The 19,909-nt window shown below is 48.5% G+C and overlaps 1 protein-coding gene, 1 long non-coding RNA gene and 2 other non-coding genes across 4 annotated transcripts in view; 1 reads left to right on the top strand and 3 right to left on the bottom strand.

Annotated features, from left to right (window-relative positions):
- LOC121568634 (SH3 and multiple ankyrin repeat domains protein 1-like) overlaps window positions 1-12,519 on the top strand; it is a 39,558-nt gene extending 27,039 nt beyond the window's left edge. Inside the window, 12 exon segments of the mRNA XM_045213477.1 lie at window positions 1,728-1,810; window positions 2,005-2,129; window positions 2,318-2,453; window positions 2,558-2,761; window positions 5,285-5,482; window positions 5,769-5,887; window positions 6,312-6,420; window positions 7,176-8,462; window positions 8,465-10,254; window positions 10,297-10,790; window positions 11,284-11,289; window positions 11,619-12,519. Coding sequence (XP_045069412.1) covers window positions 1,728-1,810; window positions 2,005-2,129; window positions 2,318-2,453; window positions 2,558-2,761; window positions 5,285-5,482; window positions 5,769-5,887; window positions 6,312-6,420; window positions 7,176-8,462; window positions 8,465-10,254; window positions 10,297-10,790; window positions 11,284-11,289; window positions 11,619-12,519 — 5,452 coding nt within the window.
- A 5,954-nt stretch (window positions 12,520-18,473) lies between these two features.
- Window positions 18,474-19,843, bottom strand: LOC121570383. Its single transcript, XR_006001446.1, has 4 exons — window positions 19,800-19,843; window positions 19,231-19,273; window positions 19,011-19,040; window positions 18,474-18,765 (listed from the first exon to the last, which is right to left on the bottom strand). It is a non-coding gene; the product is annotated as an uncharacterized LOC121570383 (long non-coding RNA).
- LOC121570849 lies at window positions 18,851-18,939 on the bottom strand. The gene has a single exon (XR_006001587.1). It is a non-coding gene; the product is annotated as a small nucleolar RNA SNORD88 (small nucleolar RNA).
- On the bottom strand, window positions 19,110-19,198 carry LOC121570851. The gene has a single exon (XR_006001589.1). It is a non-coding gene; the product is annotated as a small nucleolar RNA SNORD88 (small nucleolar RNA).
- Window positions 19,844-19,909: the final 66 nt, after the last annotated feature.

Here is a 19,909-nt window from a genome sequence, read left to right as displayed (position 1 = left end):
TTAAGTGAGTTTGCCAGTGACTGTATTTAAGTGAGTTGCTATGCCAGTGACTGTATTTAAGTGAGTTTCTATGCCAGTGACTGTATTTAAGTGAGTTGCTATGCCAGTGACTGTATTTAAGTGAGTTGCTATGCCAGTGACTGTATTTAAGTGAGTTGCTATGCCAGTGACTGTATTTAAGTGAGTTGCTATGCCAGTGACTGTATTTAAGTGAGTTGCTATGCCAGTGACTGTATTTAAGTGAGTTGCTATGCCAGTGACTGTATTTAAGTGAGTTGCTATGCCAGGGGAGGGGACTGCATGATAGAAGCAGAGGGGTGGGGCTTGGAGTATAGTCAAGCAACATACACTATGGAAACATTATTACAGGTAAACAGTATGTTGTATGTCTATATATCTATCATATTATTATGATTATTCATACAGTATGACAGTATGTAGATCGATTTATTCATAGACATAGAAAAAGAAGTGAGAAGGGGGCAAGCAACTGGGAGGACTAGAGAGAGAGAGAGAGAGAGAGAGAGAGAGAGATGAACAGATGGAATTGGCTGGGACTATTGTAGGGGGCACAGTAGGATTATCAGCATGTGGGTACAGTATGTTACAGTAGAGACAGTATCTATAGAACACCTGACTAACTGACTGGCTGTTTCCATTCACACTCCCTCCCATCATACTGCCTGACTCACTGCTGGACCACATGCATCACTCATTGACTTACTGATTCATTGACTGAATGGGAAACTGAATGGACTTCTGGATTGCATAATTCAGTAGCTGGCTTGCTGATTCACTGACTCAGTGACACACTAGCTGGTTGAATGTTTGGATGACTGGTGTACTAACTAAACTAGGTCATCCAAAGGGGATCAAGTGACTGACATGCAGGTTCTTGTGGGTATTCTTACTTCTTCTGTGGTCTTTCCATGATAGCTCCGTGTACTATAGTTAGATAGCAACTGGAAACTGCCAATTATCGTCATCTCCCATACTCATTATCCCCTGTTTATTCATGAGGCTATTTTAGCGAGGCAGACAAACATAACCTAACTGCCATTGTATCTCTTTATTGGCTCTACATGTGAGGATTCTTATTGTTCTTCTTTGGATGACAACTTCTGTGCCATTAGAGCGCCTAGCTTTGCATACATTGCTCTCTTCCAGTGTAGTCAGACCTCTCTATATTACACCAGCTAGCTCCTACGTCCAGTAGCTTGTTGCTCAGGCAACCGCCACTATCATATATAGCCTAGCATCTTAGAGAGTGAGGTTCTAGAACAACATCTCTGGTCTTTCTGTCAACCAACTCAGCGCAATCTTACTGTACCTCGCCTAGTTGCCAACCCAAAGCTGCCAACCGAGCCCCTGGTCTGGTGCATTATGTCATCAGCTGACCCCTGACCCCAGAGAGGACACAGGAAATACAAACCCACTGCCCAGCTCTGGGGAGCCGAGTCAGGGCGGAGTCAGTTAAATGTATTCATTCATGTGCTTTAAAAATTTGCCCTCATTTCAGAAGGTCCCTGAACCCTCCCACCTCCCTCTCTCTCCCAGGATTAAAGCTCCCTCCTGGTGCAGTGTGCAGGGGTGGATACCTATCTCCTATCTCTCTCTCACACGCTCAATCTCTCTCTCTCTCCTTCCTGCCGTCCTCTTTCTTCCTCTCCTTTTTTTAATGTATCTCATGTTATCTCTCTAACTGTCTCTCCCCATCTCTCTCTTAGTGACTATATCATCAAGGAGAAGACAGTGCTTCTGCAGAAAAAAGACAGTGAGGGTTTTGGCTTTGTGCTGAGAGGAGCCAAGGGTAAGGAAATACGTGCGCTCAGCTGTTGATAGATATACAGACAGGCCTTTAATAAACAGGCACACACACACACACGCACGCGAACACAGACGAACACACTTGGACAGTCTCACTGTGCTGCATCTATTTCATCAGTCTAGTTATTACAGTCGTTATGACATAATGTTTGTGACCCCTCTGGTCTCTGTCTGCAGCTCAGACTCCCATCGAGGAGTTCACCCCCACCCCAGCCTTCCCAGCACTGCAGTACCTGGAGTCTGTCGACGAGGGAGGCGTGGCCTGGAGAGCCGGTCTGAGAATGGGAGACTTCCTCATTGAGGTGTGTGCTGCTGGGGCATGATGGGAGCTGTAGTTGGATTCTTCACAATGACTGTTATTCGGAAAAATCACATGGACTTCCCTTCTTCTTCTTCTTCTTCTTCTTCTTCTTCTTCTTCTTCTTCTTCTTCTTCTTCTTCTTCTTCTTCTTCTTCTTCCCCTCTATTTCTCTCTCCCTCCCCCTCTCAGGTGAATGGTCAGAATGTGGTGAAGGTGGGCCATAGGCAGGTGGTCAACATGATCAGGCAAGGTGGAAACGCCCTCATGGTCAAGGTTGTCATGGTAACACGCAACCCTGACATGGAGGATGGCCAAAGAAAGAAAAGTAAGAGACAACACAGGGTCTGGAACTATGACGATGATGATGATGATGATGATGATGAGTATGAGGACGATGACGAGGATGATGATGCTTTCCTTTCTCCACAGTCCCCCAGCAGAGTAAAAGACTAAGCACCCCAGCCATCGCTCTGCGCTCCAAATCCATGACCTCAGAACTGGAGGAGATGGGTAAGACATGGGGGAGACAGGTTGGGTTCTGGGTAGTGAATGAAAGAGAGAAGGACAGAGGAGGAAAGGGAGACCAGGAATATAAAGAGAGCGAAAGAGCTAGCACATATAGAAGGAATACAAAGGATCTATAACAGAGGGAGATGTAAGCCTGGAGATTGATAGAGAGAAGTGATGAGAAGAGAAGGTGAAGACAGGAGGGATGGGTAGAGCTAAAGATACATGAAGAGAAAAAAGCGAGAGAGCCCTAAAAAAGAAAGAACTCACTGGGCACAGACGTCAATTCAACGTCTATTCCACGTTGGTTCAACGTAATTTCATCGAAATTACGTGGAAAAAACATTGATTCAACTAGTGTGTGCCCAGTGGGAAAGGAAAGGCAAAAGCGGATGCAAAGTCACAGAGAGGTATGCTGTGATGGAGAGGGGGAAGCAAGAGAGGCAGAGAAGTGCCACTGTTATATACTGCCATTGAGTGTCCCAGGAAAAGTGGTTAGAACCTTAAGGGTGACAGCACAGCATTGTTAGGGTACCAACATGGATGAGAGTCTCAATGCATTTCACTGTTCTTTCAGAGGTTCCACACTGTCACTTCCAGCACCCCCACTACAGGTAACCCCCCAAACAATGTCCTCACCCACCCCCTGATCCTTCTCACTACGCCCCCCTTTACCCCCTGACCCCCTTTACCCCCCAGCCTCCAGCTGTCAGCCCTTTAACCCTAGCACCCCCAGACCAGTCCCACGTCTCCACAAACAGACCTACACTGGCTGAGTGTGTTGTTGCCAGGGTAACACTGCAGGGGGTGGGTGTCACTCGGAGGGAGACTACTGTAGCTGCTGCTGTGGTCTCTACTGAGCATGCTCACTGGGCCCATGATGATGATTTATGGGAGCAGATCATATGAGAGGCAAGCGGGAGCCTCTGAGGATTCCCTATCTGATCCTAGGTCAGATTCCAGCTCATTCCAATGGACTCCCACATGTCACTCTCCCTTACATTACTCCTGTCCTCAATACACACTGCTTATTATCTCCTGAAGTGGAGAGCCAAGATAGGATCCAGATGGTTGGGTAGCTACTAGCTCACTGTACCCCTGACTATCCCCTCATCACCCCTCTCTGTGGTCCAACCCCCCTGACTATCCCCTCATCACCCCTTTCTGTGGTCCAACCCCCCTGACTATCCCCTCATCACCCCTCTCTGTGGTCCAACCCCCCTGACTATCCCCTCATCACCCCCTCTCTGTGATCCAACCCCCTGACTATCCCCTCATCACCCCTCTCTGTGGTCCAACCCCCCTGACTATCCCCTCATCACCCCTCTCTGTGTTCCAACCCCCCTGACTATCCCCTCATCACCCCTCTCTGTGGTCCAACCTCCCTGACTGACTGATTGACACACAGCATGAGCACCCGCCCCCACAGACACCCCCTGCCCTGCCCTGCCCTGATCTCCCCTCACCTGTAAACCAATGATCACTACCCCTATAGTATGTAACACCCCAAACCTACACTACACTAATGTTGCAACCCCTTGTCCCACTACTACACAAACCTTAATACTGTAACAGCAGTATATATACTGTATAACCCCACACATACATAACCCCTGACAAGGGAGATAATACAACTATACCCTCCATATTTAATGCATAACCATACAGTAGATATATTTGTATCATTTAATCTTCATAAACAAACATATACTATAAAGATCTCTTTTCATACGAAAGTCTGTCCTGCAACTGTTCTTTATGGATCAACTTCCGCTCCTCATTCCATATGTGTGTTCTCTAAAGCAAGGTTTCAGGAGCAGAATGCGTGATCGAGCCATATCAGCCTCTGCCATATGCTTATTCTAATGCCATGAATTAATATAGCTCCCTCTGACAATGCCCATTAAACTATCTCACCTCTATGTTTGGTGCAGTGTCCCAGTTCACCTAGAAGTCACACTGCAAGATAGCACCAGCATTAACATGGACATGATATCACACCCTTACCTGAGTTCTTCAGCATTGTTTTAACAGCACCTTTCTATTCTAAAGCAGTAGCCTAAGCGTCGATTAGAAGGCTAATGACAGTATGCTATCTTTCTTTTTACTGGAAAGTTGTTATACAGTTATTACACACAGTGTTGTTTTCTAAACTTTCCTACCACTCACCACCTCTAAAAACGTTGTCCCCACAATACACAAATTCACACACTCACAGGGGGCTGTTTGAACCCCTCTCTAAAACCGTCTGTAGAACCCTGTGGTCTACTCACGGTCGTGTTCAGTGTTTTAACCACTAACTCTGTCTTTCCTCTGAACTCGCTGCACTTCCCTGTGGTGGGGACGCTTCACAGTGGAGAGAGGTGAGAGACATCTCCAAGCTCTCTGTGTGTGTGTGTGTGTGTGTGTGTGTGTGTGTGTGTGTGTGTGTGTGTGTGTGTGTGTGTGTGTGTGTGTGTGTGTGTGTGTGTGTGTGTGTGTGTGTGTGTGTGTGTGTGTGTGTGTGCATGCAAGTGTGCATGCGTGTGTACGCAAAGAGGACACAGACACCTCTGATTGCAGCACACATAGCAATATGAGTATTACTTATTACAATGATGGTGTAACCGTAAGTGCCAAAGTTAACATCTGCCTTTGCCTTGTCTTCAGCTGCTACCCCCTGGAAAAAGAAATCTGGTACGATTCACAAATTCCTTTTATGCTTTGTGTTTGTAGCTATTAAAACTGCAAACGTCTCTGCTAGCCAGTTAGCGTTCAGTCAGCTTTCTGGGTTTTTCCGTTTCCTTTCAGAATTTGAGTCTTCACAAGTTACAGAGAAGAAGAGGACAGTCTATCAGATGGCTTTGAGTAAGAGACTTCATATCCATGTACAGCATCAGGGGAATAGCTGGGCTTTATTTTTCACATATCAACCAATTCCCCCTCAGTGGGTGGATGTGTGGTGGACTGTTTGTTGGCTTGATTTGACCCTCTCTTCTCTTCTCTCCCCTCCCTCACCCTTTCCCTCCTCCACTCTATCGCATCCTCTTCTTGTTATCCTTCTCTAACCTCTATACCACTTGCTCTCTCTCTCTCTGCGTCTCTCTCTCGCTCTCCATCTCTCTCTCTTTCTCTCTCTCTCGCCGTCTCTCAGATAAACTAGATGAGATTCTGGCAGCAGCTCAGCAGACAATCAGCACCACTGAGGGGCAAGGGACGCGGGGTCAGGGTACAAGGAGAGACAGGAGCCGGGGCTCCTTTTACGGCAACGAGGTGTGTGTGTTCGCGTGCGTGCGTGTGTGTGCGAGCTCGTGTTCACTGGTGCGATCACCTGTCATGAGGTTGAGAGGAACAGTTTGTCCAGTAGTGTTCCTATGATAACACCCACATTTTAAGGAGATGCTACACAATGTCATTTAGTGGGTTATCTTGATGCAACACTCATACAAATAAGATTTATTTGACTGCCTAAGCTACTGTACTACTAGATATGAACTATTTTCAAAATAATTGACAACTCTTTCATGAATAGTGACGCTATTTTATGCACTTACAGTACCACAGTCTGCAATGTTTATTCTGTTATATAAGTTATATACTGTAAGTTATATCCTTTCTGTTATATAAGTGATATACTGTAAGTTATATCCTTTCTGAACATTGTCCTTTGTTCCCTCTTCCCGCTCTTGCTGTGCAGCCAAATTACGACCAATCAGAAATTGGGATGACAGGACTGGGCTATGACCACGCCCAGTTCACATCAGGCCACGCCCCCCCGCACGGTATGCTGCGACAGAAATCCATTGGTGAGGCTATCTGTCTGTCCGTCTGTCTGTCCTCTAGACTCTTAAAGGCCTGTGCTGTAATACACTGTTTGTCTGTAGCTGTAGTATACCATGTGCATCTAGTCTACCTGTTCTGTTCTGTCTCTGTCCTGCAGTTAACATACATGTTACTCTGGTTCATGTTGTAGTATGTTTCTGCTGTGGAGTATAGCAGTTTATATGTGTTGTACTGTACTAAAATGTATGTGCTCTCCATTGTACTAGTTTTATGGGTTTGTAGGCTGGTACACTGTAGCTAGGAGCTGTTCATCACAGAAGCTGAGCTGGGCTGGAACTGTGGTTCAGTGTGACACAGCTAAAGACTATGGACTTCTCCTGTGACTCGCCAAGTAAACATAACCTGTTTATTGTGGTATAAGGTTCTACAATGTCAGTTTCTGTACTTTTACCAGTACATACAGAGTGATATTGATGGGCATCATCTCTGCTAGAGGATAGACAGACTTACAGATGAATGAGAGGACTGCCTGACAATTAGACAGACGGGCAGGCAGTTACAAAGACAGACAGACAGCCTCCCACATTAATCATCTGTTCTTTTGTTCTAGCAGTATTTTCTCTGTACCATTCCTCTACCACTCTCGCCTCCATCCCTCACCCATCTGATCGCTCTGCTCTGTCTCTCTCATCCATCCCTATACCTCAGTCCCTCTCTCTCTCTCTTTCATCAGTCCTTTTCATCCTTCTCTTGTATCTCTGTCTGTGGTGTACTGCAGGGGTGACTGAAGAGGAGAAGTCCCATCTCAATCCTCCGGCCATGAAGTTTGCCCGTAGTCTCTCGGTTCCCGGCCCAGATGACATCCCCCCGCCCCCCACCACTGCCCCGCCAGACCCCCCCTTCTCCTCCGCCCCGCCCCTGGGCTGGAGAGGGGGCAAGTCTTCCCAGCAGCCCTCTGTGGCCGTGTCCCAGTCCACCTCCACGGCAGCCCACTACCAGCTCTACTCTCAGTCTGTGCACTTCACCCACGGGGGCCGTGAAAGGGCAGGGGGCCCCAGCACCGGCCAGGGAGGCGGAGGGGTGGACCACACGCACCAGTACTCTAATGCCCCCGCCCACTCCGCTCAGAGCAGGACTGCCTCTAGGAAAGGGGGCTACCCAGGGGAGCCTGTTGGAGCAGGGGGAGGAGGGGGGGCCAAGGCTGCAGGTCTAAGGAGGGGCCACAGTAACGCCCCACCTTCCAGCGGTGCCACAGTGATGCCCCAGCAGCAGCAGACCACCCAGAGCCAGGCGCAGCGGGCAGAGCGCAGTGCTGCGGGGGGGGCTGGAGAGGGGGTACCTAAAGGAGGGGGGGCGCGGAGAGGGAAGGGCCCCCTGGTGAAGCAGTCCAAGGTGGAGGACCTGCGGGCTAGCCAGGGCACGCTGGGAGGCAAGGCTCCAGTGGAGAAGAGCTCCATCCCCATCCCCACCATCATAGTCAAGGCCCCCTCCATCAGCAGTGGCAGTGGCCGAAGCAGCCAGGGTAGCAGTGTGGATGCCGAGCCCACCCCACCAGGGGAGACTGACAGAACCCAACCCCTCCACGGACCCCCTTCCACCCCAGCCCCGCAACCCCCTGCTCCCCCCTCCATCCCGGCCCCTCCACCCCCCTCCCTCCGAGGCCAGGATAGTGACTTCACCAGCCAATTTGGGGCAGCCATTGTGGGCGCAGCCCGCCGGGACAGGGAACGCTTCCATGAGGCCCGCAGGAAGAGCGCCTCCATCTTCATGTCTGCCGAGGAGGAGGTGGGGCCAGGGGGAGGAGGGGCAGGCAGGACTCAGGCCTCCCAGCAGCAGCAGTTCAGCCCCCAGCCTGGTGGCCCCTCCCCACGCCTCCGGCCTTCCAAGTCCATCGACGAGGGCATGTTCTCTGGAGACACCTTCATCCACCACACCCGCAGCATGCCCCCTGCCTTCGGCCTGCCGAGTACTCCTCCCCGGCTCCAGACTACCAGCCCAAGTCTGTTCCGGCTGACTTCTACGGGGCGTCAGGCCGGCAGCAGCAGCAGGTCCCCTCTGGCACCACCTTCATCCACCCCCTGACAGGAAAGGTCCTGGACCCCTCGTCCCCCCTGGGCCTGGCCCTGGCTGCCAGGGAGCGCGCCCTGAAGGACGACGGCAAGATGAGGAGGGAGAGAGGGGCCGAGCACCAGTTTGGACGACAGATGTCCAGTGTGGTGGCATTCCCCCCCCAGGCAACCTCCCCCACGCCGGCTTCCTCAGCCACCCATTCCTCCAGCTCCTCCTACCTGGTCACCTCCTCCTCCCTAGCCGCCACCACCTCCTCCACTGGCCGACCCCCCTCCCCCAGGATCCTCAGGGGTGCAGGCTGGGGCGAGGAGGGGGGAGGAGGGGAGCGGGAGAGGGAGGGTGGCGGGGCCAGAGAGGGGCTGAGGGTGCGCTTCTCTGAGGACAAAACAGTCCACACGCATCACTACCAGTCCCAGCACTATCAACCAACCTACAGGGAGGAAAGACAGAGGGAGAGGTCAAGAGAGAGGGAGAGGTCAAGAGAGAGGGAGAGGTCGAGAGAAAGAGAGCGGGACAGAGACCGGGACAGAGAGGGGTACATGAGGCAGCAGACAGCCCCTACCCAGCAGCCCCCTCAGCCGTCGTCCCAGCAGTCTCGCCCGCCCTCCTTTCTGAGGATGGAGAGTGAGGCAGGTGCCTACATCCTGTCTCTCACCCCTCCATCTCCCCCTGCTACAGCCGCCCCATCTCACCCTCAGGGGGGAGGGGGTTCTGCGGGCAGTGGCCTCATGGTTCTGCCGCCCCCTGCCCCCTCGGTGGATGTGGATGATGAGTTTGTCTTTGCGGACCCACTGCCCCCTCCCCTGGAGTTTGCCAACAGCTTTGACCGGGGTATGGGTGGGATGTCAGGGTACACACACCGCGCCATTATCAACAACCTGGCCTCCCGCCAGCAGCAGCCCCCACCGCCTCCCCCTCCTCCCCCACCACCCCCTCCAAAAGACATGTTTATCAGCGGGTTCCCGGCCCACAACCCCCTACCCTCCCCACAGGCGGGGGACTCCACGACCTCCAGCCTTACCTCCTATGACAGTGAGGTGGCCAACCTGACCCAGTCAGGAAACTCCCCCACTCAGACATCACCCAACCCCCTCCCTCCACCCTCACCCTCCGGCCTCCAGCCCATAGGACCTCCGCCTCCCCCCTCTGTCTCTCCCCCACCCCCACCCAGCTCCTTCCACAGACCCTCCCTTGCCATGACCCACTCTCACCACCTCTACAACAGCACGCACACCGGGCGCTCCTCCCCTTCCCATGGGCGTTCCTCTCCCACTCCTCCTCCCAAAGGGCGCTCCTCCCCCACTCCTCCTCCCAAAGGGCGCTTCTCCCCCACCCAGGGTCAATCCTCCCCCACCCAGGGTCGCCCCTCCCCCATCCATAGGAGCTCATCCTCCACTCCTCGTCCCCACTCCATTGCAGGGCCCCCATCCTACCATGGTCCCCCTCCCATCTCCTCCACCGCAGCCTCCTCTGGCCCCTTCCGGGGCTCTGCAGCCCTGACCTCCACTGCTACCTGTGCAACCACCACCACTGCTGCCACCACCACGAGGACCTCAGTCCAGCCCCACCAGGACAGGACACACCCAGCCCCCTCTGGTTCTACAGCGGCCGGCCGCAGGATAGGGGAGCACCACCCTCACCCCACAGCCAAGGCAGGGGAGTCCCAGGAGACGGTGGTGGACTCTGGGATAGAGGAGCTGGACAGCCGCAGCAGCAGTGACCACCACCTAGACAGCATCCTGGCCATGAGCGGAGGCGCTAGAGAGAGGCTGGAAGAGAGGCTAGAGAGAGGGAGGGAGGGAGGAGGGATGGGAGGAATTGGAGGAGGAGGAGGAGGAGGGGAGGGAGGAGCAGACCTCCTGGAGTCGTACATGAGCTACCTGGACGGACAGACGTTTGACATGCACAACACCACGGCCGCTGTCTCCACCTACCCCAAATCAGGCAGGTTCAGGGAGGGGGGCCGCGCAGCTGAACTACGCAGAGAGACCAGTACCGCCCCACCCTCCTTCCAGTCACACAGACGGAGGGAGGATGAGGAGGAGGAGGGCGAGGAAGGAGAGGAGGAGGACGATGGAGGACGGGATGGTTATGGGAAGACACAGAATTTGGGGCGTCCCACCTCGCCCTACTTTGACCGGCCCCGGACCCCTGAGATGAAGCCTCTGTGGGGGTCAGAGGGTCAGTTAGTAGGGGAACAGGGGGCCTACCTGGAGGCCAGGAGGCTGTACCCCCCCATGTCCAGCATGAAGGCCAGCATCATCAATGAGCTCAGCAACAAACTGCAGCAGAGAGGAAGCCAGAGATCGCTAAGTAGACACAGGTACACTTTCTATAATATGTTAGGGGATATTTGGTGAGGTTGTGCATGTTGATACGGATAAAATCACCACTGTTGTATTATATTCAGTAGACCAAAGATTTCATTACAAATGCGTGCATGTTTTACTTGTACATCAGTGGAGGCTGCTGAGGGGAGGACGTGTCATAATAATGTCTGGAACGGAGAAATGGAATGGCATCAAACACCTGGAAACCATGGAAACCATGTGTTTGATATATTTGATACCATTCCACTGATTCCACTCCAGGCATTACCACGAGCCCATCCTCCCCTATTAAGGTGCCACCAACCTCCTGTGTTGTAAACATCAATCAACACAGCGATCTCTTGTCCTGGCGCTACTTGTTATGTATTTCGTTGGAATGGGTGAGTTTGTGTGTGTGCGTGCGTGAGTGTTTTACTATGTAAATTCTTCCCCACTTTTATGTCCCATGCTTTTGTCTCCGTCTGCTTTATGTCTCTCCTCCACCAGAAACAGGTAATTGCACTCCTCCTTTCTGTTTGACTGGACATAAAACGTTACCCCTTTCTTCAATTTACTGCCTTTGTTTCAACAGCAAGAGAAAGGAAAGCAAGTTCATGTCTACTCAACACAACTTTAATAGCAATTAGCTGCTGTTAACATCCAGAGCATAAAATTGATAGCCAATCTAACAGCGGCCATCTTCAGGTTTAGGCTACTAGTGAATAGTGGTGGTGAGGTTGGGTAATGTGTTATGAATAGCCCCTTTATGTACTGTATGTACAGTATGTGTGACTCTCTTTCTCTCACTTCCTCCTGTCTCATTCCTTCTTTTCTGTCCCCAGGTTTTCAGAAGACTCCGCCTCGGCCCTGAGCCCCCCCTCAGTTCGTTCCCTGTCCCCCTCCCCTATCCACCACTCCCAGCCCGCCCTGTCCCTGTCCCCCACCCCTTCCTCCCAGTACCCCAACTGGAACCGTCCCCCGTCCCCCCAGCCCCCTGTGGCTGCCGTACAGCCCCCTCCACGCCCCAACTCCCCCATGTCCTCCCCCACCTACTCCCCTTATCCCACCTCCCCTAAACACCGGCCTGTGTATCGCACCAAAGCCCTGGAGTTCCAGTTCATTCCAAGTAGAGAGTCCAGGAAGGCAGAGTCCCACCACCTGCAGCGTAGGCGAGCCCCCAGTCCCCTCATATCCCCCTCAGAGAGGCCCAAACTGGGTCCACCCCGCCCCTCCTCCCTCCCCCTCCTCCCTACCACACCCCTCTACAGCAGCCTCTACGAGCTCCGCGGCTCCATCACCCCTCCCTCGCCCGCTAACCACATGGGTGACCCCTACTTCTCCCCCTCCCCTCCTCTCTTTGCCCCCTCTGGCGCCCCTCCTCCCCCAAACGCCTCCCTGTTGGTGTCTCGCTCCCTCTCCCCCACCCACTTTCTATCTGGTACCTCATCACCTCCCCTGCACCCTCTCCCTGCTCCCCCCTGCCTGAGCTACCCCCACCTCCCTCCCCCATCCCCCTCCAAGCCCTTTGCCTCCAAGCCACTGCCTTATTGGACCAAATATGACGTGGCTGATTGGCTGGGATACCTGAACCTGGGCGAGCACCGGGAGCATTTCCTGGACAACGAGATCGACGGCACTCACCTGCCCTCCCTCACCAAGGAGGACTATCTGGACCTGGGGGTGACGCGCGTGGGACACCGCATGAACATTGAACGTGCTCTGCAGAGAGTGACTGACAGGTAAGTGGGAGAGAGATGGGTGGATGAGAGGGAGCAGGGTGAGAGGATAAGAGCACAGAGATAGGCCTGTCTTGTAAAATAAACCAAGATAGAACAAATCCTATGCCAGGTTGTAAACCTCTGCCTATCCCCTCTCCTGTCTCTCTCTTTCATGTCTCTCTCTCGTCTCTCTCCTGGCTGTCTCTCTTGTCTCTCTCCTGTCTCTCTCTCGTCTCTCTCCTGTCTCTCTCTTGTCTCTCTCTCCTGTCTCTCTCTTGTCTCTCTCTCCTGTCTCTCTCTTGTCTCTCTCCTGTCTCTCTCTCCTGTCTCTCTCCTGTCTCTCTCTCCTGTCTCTCTCTTGTCCCTCTCTCTCTCTTTTGTCTCTCTCCCGTCTTTCTCTGGTTTCTTTCATGTCTCTCTCTCTCCCGTCTTTCTCTGGTTTCTTTCATGTCTCTCACTCTCCCGTCTCTTGAATTGAAATCAGGCTCAAAATTCATGAATGTGTTATTCAGATAGTATGGCACTGGGGCAGGTCTTGCTCTTGTTAAAGCATCCATTAATGGCTCAAAAAAATTAAAAACATGACTTTAATCTCTTTTCTCTTTCCCAAGGCTCTCCAGCTCTCCTTTTCCCATTTCTGCTCTGTCACCACGAGGAAGAAGGGATGATGGGAGTCGGAGCTGAGAAGACAAACAGAAAGAGAAAGGAGGGGCGATGGAATCAGTGAGGGAAGAGGAGAGAGAGAGGCCACAACTGCTGCTATCCATGATGGATTCACACAACAAAAGCAGAGGACCTGATTTCACCCAGAGGGAGGACCAATCAGGAACAGAGAGGAAAAAGGAGCGCTGGAGAAAGGGCTGACCAACGCCTGGTACTCAGGGCCTGGCAGCTGACTCACAGATACACTCTCATGCACACAAATACAGTAACACACACACACACACTGACTGTCATGTCAACACACACACACACACTACAAGGATGGAATGACCGGATGTAGATTGAGGCAACAAATAACGATAGGAGTAAAATATAGTGACAAAACTGAGCCAAATATATTGAGAGAAACAATCAAATGTTGTTTAGCTTTTTCATCTGAGCAGTTGTTAGTGTTGTTGGGGAAAGAGAGAATGAGGATTGTCCTCATTATTAACACTAGTTAGTGCTTTCTCCTCCTGTCCTCTCTGGGAGCTGTAGCTCCTCCTCTCTACCCTAGGGTTAGGTAGCTGTAGCTCCTCCTCTCTACCCTAGGGTTAGGTAGCTGTAGCTCCTCCTCTCTGCCCTAGGGTTAGGTAGCTGTAGCTCCTCCTCTCTGCCCTAGGGTTAGGTAGCTGTAGCTCCTCCTCTCTGCCCTAGGGTTAGGTAGCTGTAGCTCCTCCTCTCTGCCCTAGGGTAAGGGTTAGGTAGCTGTAGCTCCTCCTCTCTACCCTAGGGTTAGGTAGCTGTAGTGCCTCCTCTCTACCCTAGGGTTAGGTAGCTGTAGCTCCTCCTCTCTACCCTAGGGTTAGGTAGCTGTAGCTCCTCCTCTCTACCCTAGGGTTAGGTAGCTGTAGCTCCTCCTCTCTACCCTAGGGTTAGGTAGCTGTAGCTCCTCCTCTCTACCCTAGGGTAAGGGTTAGGTAGCTGTAGCTCCTCCTCTCTACCCTAGGGTTAGGTAGCTGTAGCTCTTCCTCTCTACCCTAGGGTAAGGTAGCTGTAGCTCCTCCTCTCTGCCCTAGGGTAAGGATTAGGTAGCTGTCTAGCTTGACTGTTGTTGGCCCCATAGCTGGCTGTTCAGATATGTGTTCAGTTTCAGGAGAGACTCCCCCTACAGTTAGTGGAGTGCAGTCAATGAAAACCTGTGTGAGTGAATATAACTGTTAGAGCTCTTTGTCTGAGTGAGCAAGTTATTGGGATGAATCTTCTTGGTGTAGTTCATAATATGGGCATGAATGAGACAAGGTGGCAGCCTACATGCATGTCTTGGGTAATGTCGTAGGTGGAGCGCCTCTTGTAGGGGTCAGTGTGTCATCGGCAGAGCTTGATGGGTGAATCCTCACTTGACTGTAGTGGCTGTGTCTGGTGGAGACCTGTCTGTATGACTGTGTGTGATTGGTTGTCTGTTTTTACCTCACCAATGGGAGGGCTCCGTGCTCACTGAAGGCCCTTTGATAAGGACCTGTAAACACATTCTATTTCTCTATAGCTTCTTTATCATCTTATCGTCTTATAATGGCATATTATATACAGACTGGTCACTGTATTACAAATCTGTAGCATAAATAAGTGCCCAGACCAACAGCATAGAAATAAAGACACAGACATGTACACCCTCTCACTCAATAACACAGATCACTATACTGACACATACAGAAATGCGCACTTACAAATGCTCATGTACGTAGTGTACACACATATTCACATTCTCTCTCTCCTACACACACACACATACTCTGTGTTTCTGTTAGAATTAATGGGACACCTTAAATATATTTGTTTGGATCCAAGATGTATCTTATACTAAAAGGGGACTGTGCTTTCAGAGATCGAGGGAATACGTGACATAAACAATATCTCATTGAAGATTGACTCCATTTATACAAAAGACTTTCGAAGCATCGAAGCAACTGCTATTCAACCGTTCTAAAGTTCTCTGTGCAAGGGAGAGGGGAGGGAAAGAGAAACAAACTGCCAAATCTTCCTCTTTCCCACCCAATCCCCCCACTCCTTCCAAAAACTATTTCTACGGAACAATAGGAGAACATGAGGAACTGAGGCCCAAATGAGTGGGCTGAGAGATATGTTCTGTTTTAATACTACAATTGTTCTTACGACAATTTTTAAAAACTTAAAATGGGTCTGGAATACTGCTATTGACCAAGATAATTATTGTTACTATTGTCATTACTATTATCGTCCTTACTGTTATAAGGTGCCGTTCCCCGTTCTGCCTGTGATGGCTGAGGTGGCGCTCTTTTGCATTTTAGGCAATGTATTTTCATAATTTTGCCAGTAGCGTTAGTCGATATAATCCCATAAAAATGTTATCATGAGATTCATGACTATAGGTCAAACTATGACACCATGGTGTCTGACAATTTAGAATGTATATTAATATAATAAAACTATATTGTTACTTCCAAAAATACATAAAAAAAAGATATATTTAGTTTGATGTTCAAAATGCTTTACATATCAAGGCTTTTGTCTAGTCATAAAACCACCACATTTACTTTGCCCTCATGTTTTTGGTATAATATTATGAAATTATGAAGATTTGACTGATGTATGCTTCAGATTGACATTGAGGCCTAGATTCAATCTGGAGCGTGGAAGATCTGCGTTATAGCACGATTGGCATTTAAAGACAATGTTCCCACATTCACGGTAAACACTGCATTCACAGTACACAATGCATTTATCAGCTGAATTGGAAATTACCTCTCAATGTCAATTGCGCTATTAACGCAGATATTCTGCGTTCTGGGTTGAATCTAGCCCTGAATATATTTTTATGCAAGAATTTCTCTGCCATCCAAGTTCCCTCTCACTTTGAGGCAGCCTGTGTATAAAGCTGTGAATATACTTATCACTTTAAACCTCACTGTGTGGCAGCCAAAGTTAGAGTCACTACATTGTCATTGTTCACATTCTTTTATGCAGTTGATGACAAAGACGTAGCTATTGTGCCCTGGAAATGCCCATGAGACAAATGGTATTGTGAAAAAGATGCATATGATTATTCGCATCAATTTTTTTCTATTATATACATTTCAACAGTCATTATGGAATATTAAAGTAGTATTTTATTTATCTATCTACTCATTTAAACATAAATTTATGTCAGGGCTATTCAACTGAGGGGTCTGCAAAATTCCCAAAACGTGATATTTTTCCCCCTATATTTTTATATTGCCATCAACAGAATAAACACAATTTGAATTACATACCTACAGTGGATAAGAGGAGAATACCTTCTAATTATGTCAACTTTATTTCTCAACTCTTAATATTGAGCAAATTACACTCATTGGAGCCAATAATGACACCGGAGTGTCTGACATAGGCTTTGAAAAAGTACACGCGTATAGGTTTCCAGTGCGGTGAGTGCTGCTGGCAAGCTTTCTTGACTTGGACATACATTTTTGGCAACACACAGCTAACCTTTTTAACCAGCTAAACAGCTGCTCTTAGCAAAATTGTATCTGGAGTTAGCCTATTAGCTAGAAAGGTATGTTAGAGTTTACACTTCCTCTTCCAACTATGTGGGGAGGTAAAAATAATGACAAAATATCTACCAAATCTATTCATTTTTAAATCTTGATTACTTCACCTTTCCATTACCAACCACCTGATAAGACTAGACGTGATATTTTTTCTAACGTATGATGGGGTCCCTGGGCAAGGAAAGGTTGAAGACCCCCGATTTGTCACTTTCACAGGAATTATACTAGTATTAACCTATTTTCACCTTGCATTTACAGTTGGATTGGGTGCTTTCAGCTTAATCTGTTAAGACATTTTCCTTTCTTTATCACTAAAATCAAATAAGGGCTCTTCCATTACCTCTAATTACTACTCAACACTTCACCTCACTCTCATGCCACGTTTGAGTCCTAAAACACATATCCCCCAGCAGTGGGCGGGTATTGGCAGGTAACACGCATGAGCGCTTTCCATCTCACTCCGATCTGAAGGAAGAATGTGAGGCCTTCAGATCCTTGTCCTTATGAACAGACGCTACACATTTAAACTGTTTACACAGGCAGATAAAAATCGGTAATTTTCAGTAACTTTTTTTTACCAATCAGATCAGCTCTGAAAAAGATCTGTGATTGGTCAAATGACCAATTGCGGAATAAATATCAGAATTGGGCTGCCTGTGTAGACAGCATTAAATGAGCAGAGTTCAGGATGGGGAATGAGGTTTATGTGACTGCGATGCTGGTGATCAAGTTTATACTAATACAAGTGATGTAGCAATAAGGACGATGAAAATAATGCTAATCTAATTATGGTTTAATATGTACAAAATCTAATCCTAAAGAATCTGTCTTCCAAATAATGTTTCAAATGAAGGTACAATGTTATTTAACTGAAGTGCTTTCTATACTGCTTGTTCCATTCCCTATGGAAGACCTCGGTCGTATGTCCTCCAGTCATCACCTCCCTGCAGAAAGCCCCCTACATATCTGCTGCACTGTGAGACTATGTACTGTTCAGCTGGTTTACATTCACTGCATTATGCAATGGGTTCATTATCACAATCTTAGAATATCAACAGGGAATGAATGCCTGTTCCTGCTGCTTTGACAACCTTACCATTTACTTGTGTTGGGTAAATGTGGCAGAGAGAGAAACTTGTTTTGCAGTGTGTTTTTCCCCCACCATCTCATAGCAGGATTGAGGTGTATAATTACGCTGTCAGGAGAGGGAAGGATCTGGCTGTATAGAAAGCACAATCTTGTTTCTTTTAAGAGAATCTTTTAAACTGATGAAAACTATGAGCAGATGAACGGTAATTTACAGAATATGTTACATACATATGCACATTCATACAAACAAATATATGAATGTCAAATGTATTACAAGATAAATCAAATAGGATTATAATAAAGATGCAGAAATAAAAATGAGTGGTTCATTTATTCCATGTAAAAACAAATTGACCGTTTGCATCACACACTTCTTACGGGGGATCTCACCAGTAAAGTTAGAAAATACATGACCCAGAGCATCTGATTTAAAATATTTTAATGTTTCAGCCTTACATAACAATCATTGAACATCTCACTTAGGTCAGCACATTGCCATTGATGAGTAAACCCTTGTATTAACAATTCTTTCTGCATCTACAGAATTCTTAGCAAAAGGGATATTGTTTAGCGACCTTGGTCACGTAGTCCCGCGTAGCTCAGTTGGTAGAGCATGGCACTTGCAACGCCAGGGTTGTGGGTCCAATTCCCATGGGGGACCAGTATGAATAAATAAATAAAATTATGCACTCACTAACTGTAAGTCGCTCTGGATAAGAGCGTCTGCTAAATGACCAAAATGTAAAAAATGTAATGTTGGGGAAATAATCCTTATTGCTTTGAGAATTGGTGAGCTGGTTAATTGAAACAAAAAAAATTGGGGCTGAAGTGACACCAGCTGGATAATGCTGGAAATACAGGTAAAACACTGCCTCATTTGGTTGTGCAAAACACAGGCCCCTAAATGATGCATTAAAGATCTCACCCCAGGTTACCTGACTGCAGTCGCCACATTTAATGTGGCGGTCCAAGAGCTGCATGGGAAAAAATGATATTAGAAAACGGTCTGAAAATAATTCCATCACAACCTACACAAGGATCCCTATGGGATGAATTATCAGTCTCCTCAGACTCAAGCCTGTCAGAGCCAGAGAGCACTTTTATCGCCACAGTTACTCAGAGCCCAGTGCAAAACATCACAGGAGAACCAAAGCTACATGAGAAATACCGATATTAAAACAAGGATTTAATCTGCCAGTCACCAATACTTAAAGCTCACCTTGTGGTTTGGTATAGACAGCCTTGTCACCTTTGGGAAAATAAACATTCCATTAGGACAATCAATTAAACATACAACTCAAGATTCAAAGATACTAACATTATCCTCAGACTCGGGCCTGTCAGAGCCAGAGAGCACTTTTATCGCCACAGAAATTCAGAGCCCAGTGCAAAACATCATAGGAAAACATAAGGTATATAGGAAAGCCATAACCACTCACCCTTGTGGTTTGTTCTATCTCGCTACAGATTCATCCTCGTAACCTTTGGACAATAGAAAGACTACCATAAGGACTATATATGCAACAGACAAGACTCACTAGACTCGCGCATCCTCAGGCCTGTCAGAGCCAGAGCACTTTTATCGCCACAAATTCAAATCCCAGTACAAAACATAGGAGACGTTTCAGACAACGCGTGCCAGCCACCTCAATACTTAGCGAGCTAGGAAGTTAACGTTAGCTGGAGCAATGTCCATACACAAGGTTTAACCTCTTGAGTATAGGCTAAATCAAAAAGAGTTGCCAAACATTTGATTTGGCTCAAATTGAAATTAAATAGAAAATGTCATAAACGTTTAGATAGCTATACCTAACTAAATATTAGCTTCCTGCAGACGTTCTACAATTAGCCTACTTAGCTAGCAAGCTGCTAACGTTAGCTAGCCCCATCGAGGGAATTCATTTATTGTCTAACTAAATAAAAGATGACTGCTGAGGAAAGTAGCTAGCTATTTTGTTTAATTACAATAAGACAAAAATTGTAAGAAAATGTCCAGATTCTCACTCACCAAGCCACGTGCCAATCCTCCTATCTAACTTTAGGAAAAGGCTGATCAACCAAAATGGCCGGGTTTATATGCCATTTCTGGGAGGACCAAAGAATAGGACCCCATTTTTT

Source organism: Coregonus clupeaformis, unplaced genomic scaffold, assembly GCF_020615455.1.
Source record: "Coregonus clupeaformis isolate EN_2021a unplaced genomic scaffold, ASM2061545v1 scaf0112, whole genome shotgun sequence".
NCBI classification, from domain to species: domain Eukaryota; kingdom Metazoa; phylum Chordata; class Actinopteri; order Salmoniformes; family Salmonidae; genus Coregonus; species Coregonus clupeaformis.
Note: the sequence above shows the minus strand (reverse complement) of the source record. Positions and strands in the feature narration are given on the sequence as shown.